This window comes from Dipteris shenzhenensis, chromosome 21 (assembly GCF_047967505.1).
Source record: "Dipteris shenzhenensis isolate YYH24624 ecotype China chromosome 21, Dip_SZ_1.0, whole genome shotgun sequence".
In the NCBI taxonomy this organism is placed as follows: Eukaryota; Viridiplantae; Streptophyta; class Polypodiopsida; order Gleicheniales; family Dipteridaceae; genus Dipteris; species Dipteris shenzhenensis.
In genome coordinates, this window is record NC_141616.1 from 5,799,481 (window position 1) to 5,806,871 (window position 7,391).

Genomic DNA, 7,391 nt, shown 5'->3' on the forward strand with positions numbered 1-7,391 from the left:
TTCCTTACACAACATCGATTTCAACACGCACTTGGCCATCATAAATTACTGGATTGATCATTGCACCATGGAGAGATTCAAAATCCAGAGAGGAGGACGCCAAAGACACAAATTCCATTCTTTTCCACATCAAATGGCACTTTCCTTCTGTCGCCTCCAGATTTTCTGTTACTCAATAGTACACCGTTGCCTTCGCCAGCAGCAAAGTAAAGCGCATTCATGCAATCGAAATAGGCTCATAGAGCTAAAACGTGTATTCCCCTACGCTACTCAGAATCAAACTAGAGGCTTGCTAATTCCGCTTATCCCAGGGGCGAAATTGCGCTCCAAAACAAGAGGATAGGAACAGTCTTCAAAATTAATTGAACAACAAGGTGCCCAAACGATCAAAATGTTTTGGCATCAATTGGACATATGAAGGTAGCTTTGCAACACTGTGGACATCGCTGCCATCACGAAGCCGAAGGCCGGAGGAAACACAACACACCTTACAAATCGAATGTTGCCTTCCCGGAGAATTTCACCTCGATAGGGTTAGCATTCTTCCCGATCGATCGGAAGTTCTGACCGACTCCCTTCCTTCCGGCATTAACCTTTTCTGGGTAGACACCGTCCTTGGGGTGAAGATACTGCACTTCTCCATTCGGGAAAACCCGATAAAACTGGTACTGAATCTTGAACTTGGACCGAAGCTTGGTGCCGAGGGCGAGGCACTGCTCCTTACGGGCGAGTTTGAGCAAGTTCGGGCCGGAGCGCATGATGGCAGCGCCACCGGTGGGCAGCTCGAAGATCTGCTCTTTGGGCGAGTCCCAGGTGATAACGTAGAACTCTTCGACTTGGGCTTTACGGAGGAGGCCACCGGTGCTACCGCCAAAGATGGGGGAGGGGGTGTCGGGTTTAAGCTGAGGGGGGGTGAAGCCGGCGGGAGCTTCAGTGGCGGCGGACATGAAGAGACGAGAGGAGGAGAGGGGGGGGAGTTTGAGGAGGCCAAGGGTGGGGGATTGAAGCCAAGAGATGGAGGAGGGGGAAGAAGCGGGGGCGAGAGCTGAGGAAGCTGTCATGGACGCCATGGAAGCTGGAGCTTGGAACTCACGAAGCTTTGATTTGATGGAGTACGAGAACAGTTCCCGTGCACAAGACTGAAGACGACGAAGATAAACGTATTGTATGCAACTACCTTCACTATTTCTTTGGGTGGTTGTCATAGTATACCAAGGCTAACAGGATAAGGTTCCCACCCATCCGGATAAGTTCTTTTTCCTTTCCTTGCTTCTCCACACCCGTTCACAACACCCCCACACCAAGTGCTTAGGCCCGGTTCAGACTAGGCCGGCGGACGGTCTCGAGGTTTTGAAAAAAAAGGACATGACCGCCTCTGTGGTGGTTCACACCACCCGACGGAAAAGAGATAAAAAACAATTGAGCATTTAATTTCAATGATGTCTTATTGGCTTGGTGGATGAGGAGATGCGTGTAAACCCCGCTACCCAAGTTTAATACCCAGTAAAATTCATTCGCGGTTCAAATTCTTTAGAAATCCTTTGCTTGGGTGGCCTTCTTACACGGACAACTTTTTTTCCTTTGAGCATCCGAGCCCGCAACTTTGATTGGTCAACATGGGACAACGCCCCTTCAGCATTCCTTTTGGAGGTCTTCCATCGGCCTAATCTGAACTTGCCTTAGAGCCCCACCTATGTGAGTGGGATAGTCATGAGCAGGATTGCCACTTCTTGCCAACGCCTTCCCCATTCCCACGACTTGGCTGGCTTCCCCGCCAGGCCAACTCTTGGCACCACACTGCCCAACTAGAGAGTGAAAATTTCACTCTCCCACCGGGCATTACGGGGCTTGCCACTGGAGGACCAATGAGATATTGCGCTCTTGCTCTTTGTGTCAGATTACAGCTAATGACTCCTGGCTTTTCGCTGGCATGCAAATGCCTGATGCGTTCCCAGCCAATGCCCATGCCCATTCAACTTTTAGCATTCTCGATCACATAGCAATGAGCGGGAAGGTTCTCTTAGAGACAGTTCCCGGGTATTGAGATTCTAGCGAATTTGCCAAAGGCCTGGCATATCGTTGCTAGGCATGGCAATCGTTTCCACGCCCACCATGCTGCGCCAGAAACCTGCACTCACTTAGATTGGGCCCCTTCTGTCTACAAGTGAATTCAAAATACACAACTTGTTTGAGATGAGGGATGGATTTCAGAAGATGGAGGAAAGATCAAACTACCCGCCAACTGCCTGTACAATGTGCCATCAAACTTTTCAGCTATATCATGCTTACTCATCTTGATTCCATTTTTCCAATGGAGTGGCCACAGGTTTACAATTCTCCATCTTAAATTTATGCAACAACCCCTTCAAATATTTTGTCCATGACACAGAAATCCCCTATCAACCTAGCCCATCTAGGAACTGAATTTTTAGCTATCCTGCTGGGAATAGTATTTGGAAGTGCACTTGGAGTAGCATCCTTTGCATGGCGTTGATAATGCTTCCAAATATTGAGTTGTCCCTCCCCTGGCTACAAATCTAAAACATTTGAGCGAAAAGAACCCTTAACATGTGGCAACCCTGCTGAAGTCTAAGAGGTAGAGGCAACATCAACTGGAGAACCCAAACCAGCATCATCCTCAAATTGAATGATGTCCACAGGTGTATCATCATATGGAGTCAACTCCTCACTAATGGGATGCATGCTATCATGCTCTCCAAACAAAACATCCCTGCTTATGATTACTTTCCTTGTGGCTAGATCATAAAGCCTAAAGCCTCAGCTTTCAATGCTATACCCCATAAAGATGCATTCAATGCTTTTATCATCAAGCTTGGATCGATTTTTAGTTGGTACCGAAGATATGCAACAAACCTAAACACTCTGAAGTGATTCACCTTGGGATTGTACCCATAAAATGCCTCAAAAGGCATCCTATGCCTTTGACATTCTCTTAAATTTCAGCATACACCATGTCATCTCCATGAGAGTCTTGTTCTTCCTCTCTACAATCGGATTATGTTGAGGCATGTATGGCACTATTTTGTGATGCTTTATTCCATGCTCCTTCAAGTATCCCTAAAAAACATGTGAAGTATACTCTCCCCCATTGCCAGAATTAAGTGTTCCAATTCTGGAATTGGTTTGGTTCTCAGCCAATGCTTTGAACTCCTTAAACCAATTGAAGACTTCAGATTTTCTTTTCATGAGAAAGAGCCAAGTGAACCTAGAATAATTATCAATGAATTTGACAAAATGCCGATACCATGGGTTGTGACATTCATTGGTCCACAAACATCACTATGCACAATCTATAATACCCTTTGTGCTCTTATTGAACCTAGACCATCCTTTCGGAGCAGTAGGCGATGCAACTTTCCAAGAGCACATGCTTCACACACCTCTTGGGTGAGCTGCTGTAATTTTGGAAATCCTTCAACAAATTATATTATGATTATGCAAATATGCCAAAGATTAGTAATTGCATGCATGCCATAAATCACTTGGAGTAGAAGAAGAGCCATAGCATGCTAATTATATGGCTGAGCATCAAGCTTATAAAGACCCATGCTGGCCTCATAAGAACCTATAGCCACAATCTCATACCCTTTCTTTGGATCCTTGATCATGCATTGATCATCTTGGAATTCCACAAGCATGTGCTAATCGAGCCGTCGATGGAACAAAAACAAGATTTTTCCTCAATTCAGGAACATACCAGACATCACGGATATACTTTTTCTTTCCTGAATCTAGAAGGATGGGAACATCTCCCAATCCTGTTATGTCCTGAGTGGCATCATTGTGGCACAAGTAACCTGTCTGCCATGAACAGGTTTGATTTCTTTAAACCACTCTTTTCTGTGAGTTAAGTGCTTTGATGCACCACTCTCTAGATACCAAGTATCTATGGTAGCAAATGAAGAATCATGTGCAACTAAATCCCCCTTGGTACCAAAGTTGCCCTAAAACGTAGTAAACACATAATCTTTTATGTCTTGTGCAGAGTTTGCATGAGATGGGGAAGCATTGGCATTTTCAGTGGGTCCACATAATTACTACTTGTGCCTTGCCTCTTTTCATCACTGGCAATCCTTTTCCGGCACTCTGCAATGTAATAACTAGGTTTCTTGCAATAATTGCATTTGCCTTGACTGATCGTGTCCATGGCATCAATGGCAACATGCAGCTCACCATGGCTTGCAAGAGAAGTAGATAGAGGCTGCGAGACATGAAAGCTAAAAAGCCAGGTCAAGGGACAAGGAACAGAGCACGGGTCGAGGAAAGTATTGGCAAGCATGGTATCGAAATGGAAACGGAAGACACTTTTGCAACATGTGCGAAGGGAGAAACAACGAGAAGAAAGAAGACTCCTTGCAGAGTAGTAGCAAGAAGCGGTTGTAGATGCATGCATTCGATCATTGCCATCAAAGCAAAGAACATGATCTGTGGCATCATGATGGGTGGGAGCATTCAAGGGAGCAACATCAAGCTATTCAGGTGATTACCAGTCTTGAGTCTTCAAAAGCTTTGGTTTGCACCCTAAAGTTTGTAGAGTAACAACTCTACCAACACCTCAGGAGATGAATGCCCAAGAGGCAATGCTCTCTAACCTGAGAAATGGCCTATAGAAAGTGAAAGGGGTGCACATCTTAGATCAACTAGCTGTAAAGAGGGCGACATTAGTTTTGTTGGTGTCCGCTGAAACAAAGGAGAAATGACTAGGGCACACAATGTCAAAGATGTTGTCAATCAGAAGGACCAACTTGGCTCCAGCAGTTGAATGTAGAGCAAAAGCAATGCACAATCATCCCGATCCGAGAAGTCTGTGGGCTTCAACAGAGCGTAAGAAAAGGAGAGAGCCTAAGTGGGGAAGTCATTGCTACAGTGACAATGCTTTGGTACGAGAATACAAGAGTTTCTCCAAATATAAAGGACGTCTGTAAAAAGCGGATGGGATGGAAGGTGTTTGAGGAGCACATCATACATATGCTAGATACAACACAGGTCAGTGGTGCCTAAACCAGCCCGGTGGTTGTTTGTGATTGAGCTTTGGGATAGTCTACTTGTTTCATTTCTTAAACCAGGCTTGGACTACATATGATTGTCTTAAACCAGCCTGGTGGTTGGAACATCATGCAACCGTAGGCTAGTTTGGCTCAATTGTTGCCAGCTATGTGATTGTCCAGAACCAACGTAATTGAACATACATTAGTTGTTGTCCATCCAGAAATTAACAACAATATATTATTATTTTTCTAAACCATCCTGGTGGTTGGATTATCATGCAACCTTGGCTGTTGCACCTCAATCACTAGTTATGTGATTGCTTTGAACCAGCATGGTTGAATGGACATTAGTTATTGACTAGCCCGGTGGTTGAAATTATTGTGTTTCTTAGTACTTAAATTCGTTAAATTTAATTTCCTACTATTCCGGTCATATACCACTATTTCTAGATCGGGATGGCTTGGACTTAATGTGATTGTCCCAAACCAGCCGGTGCTAGTTCAAGACAAATGGTTCACGACAAATAGCAAGCCATTAGTGATATAAATTGTGATTGAAATTATGAAATTTAGAAATGAAAAGGAATATACTTGTTAATGTTTGAATATGTGAAGTTGAGACCGTTAGGGTAAATAAGCCCGGTGGTTGAAATTGTGACAGTGTCCTAAAACATCCTAATGGTTGCAATTGTGACTTTCCTAAATCTGTCCTAAACTAGCCTAGTGGTTGTTGATAAATGTCTCCTAAACCAACCTGGTGGTTGATTGTCCTAAATGTGTCCTAAACTAGCCCGGTGATTGAACTTGCGATTGTTCTAAACCAGTCCAGTAGTTAAAATTGTGACTCTCCTAAACCAGTGCGGTGGTTGAAAATTGTTTTGCTTCATTATATAGTTTAATTAGACTATGTTTTGTCTTGTTTTAGTAGTGCGAAAACGGGGCTCATTGTTCTGTTGTTCCAACATGTTGGGTCAGCAGACGGAGTTGTATCTCAAGTTTATGGATCAGAATCCATACATTTCAATTGGGCAGTACATCAAGAAACTCAAAGACAGGAATGTTTGTTTTGCAAAACACACATAGACTTTGACCTGGCCCGACAAGCTATGAATGACTTGAGATCTGGTCGCATTAAATCATTGCTCCATGGGGATCAATGCCCATGCCTCCCCGATGAATGCACAGTTTGTAGACCACCTGGATCCTCATCATGTGTTGCAAGGGAGGGCAGGTTTTGTAGCCTAAGGTCTCTGTGGGAGCTAGTGCTTTATCCAAAGGGAGACTGTGAGTGGCACCGCATTGAATACATTTGTGGGAAATGCAAGCATTGCACTTTGAAGCTGAGGAAGAAGAGATTCAATGTCTGTGCAAAAGAAAATGAGGGAAGACAACCATGTTGCTCTAAAATGGAGGAGATTTGAAGGATGCAATAAAAAGAGATGGCTATTGTCATATAAGAGCACTCAGCCAAGGGAGCTTATAGGTCACGTGGTTCAATCCATCCCAAAATATGTGGTTCACAATTTCATGGCCAACTGTGGTAGGATAAGTAGTTTAGGACGTGCCTTGCCAATTTTCCCCATGACACTATTGTCTCTGTCATAGATTTTTTTGAAGATTATTCATTTCAAGAACAAGATGAGGTACAAAGTGCTCACTGGTACAACAAACAGATAACAATTCTTGTGCATATCACGTACCATCATTTGCTTGATTCTTCTGCGCTTGATGCCAATCTGCTTGCTGACTCCCATGAGCCCAGGTCAATGCAACACACATACCATTTCTACATTTCAGATGATAGAGAAAATCTTATCTGTGCAGCATGCTTTTCTACTACATTGGGAATGGCTGAAAAAGGAAAATCCCCATACAGAAAATATGAAACAACATTGGGTGTGGTCAGATGGTGTTGCCTCTCAATTTAAATCAGCCCGTGGATTCTACTTCATCTCAAGGTTCAAATGCCTAACTGGTTTAGACATGATGTGGAATTTCTTTGCATCTAGCCAGGCAAGGGTGAACATGATGGATGCGGTTCTGTTATTAAACAAGCTCTATTTAAACACCAATTAACATGCCCTCAATGATGCCCATGATGTTGTAACATAGCTTACAGCCAACCTCTCCACAGGTGTGCATTCAACATATAGTAAACAAAGCCTTAAGAATACTGTAGTATGCAGAGTGTTCCATGAAGTGAAAGTGGATAAAGTGCAAAGGAGAAGCCAGCATGATTGCGAGAAAGTTAAAGGAGTTCATGGTTTGCACAACATATGGGGCTTTTCAAAAAAGCAATTGATTAAAATGAGAAAACTTTCTTGTTTTTGCAGTGTGTGCATCATAGGGGATCATGACGATTGTGAGAACATTGCAACTATG

General features: G+C 43.7%; 1 protein-coding gene across 1 annotated transcript; it reads right to left on the reverse strand.

Annotated features, from left to right (window-relative positions):
* Positions 1-381: 381 nt before the first annotated feature.
* Positions 382-1,181, reverse strand: LOC147888405 (photosystem I reaction center subunit II, chloroplastic-like). Its single transcript, XM_087393003.1, has one exon. It carries the CDS (start codon positions 1,068-1,070, stop codon positions 489-491), a length of 582 nt encoding a protein of 193 aa, XP_087249129.1. The 5' UTR covers positions 1,071-1,181; the 3' UTR covers positions 382-488.
* Positions 1,182-7,391: the final 6,210 nt, after the last annotated feature.

Excerpts from the sequence above, each read along its gene's own strand:
- LOC147888405 (XM_087393003.1), bottom strand. The coding sequence starts at position 1,070 with ATGGCGTCCATGACAGCTTCCTCAGCTCTCGCCCCCGCTTCTTCCCCC.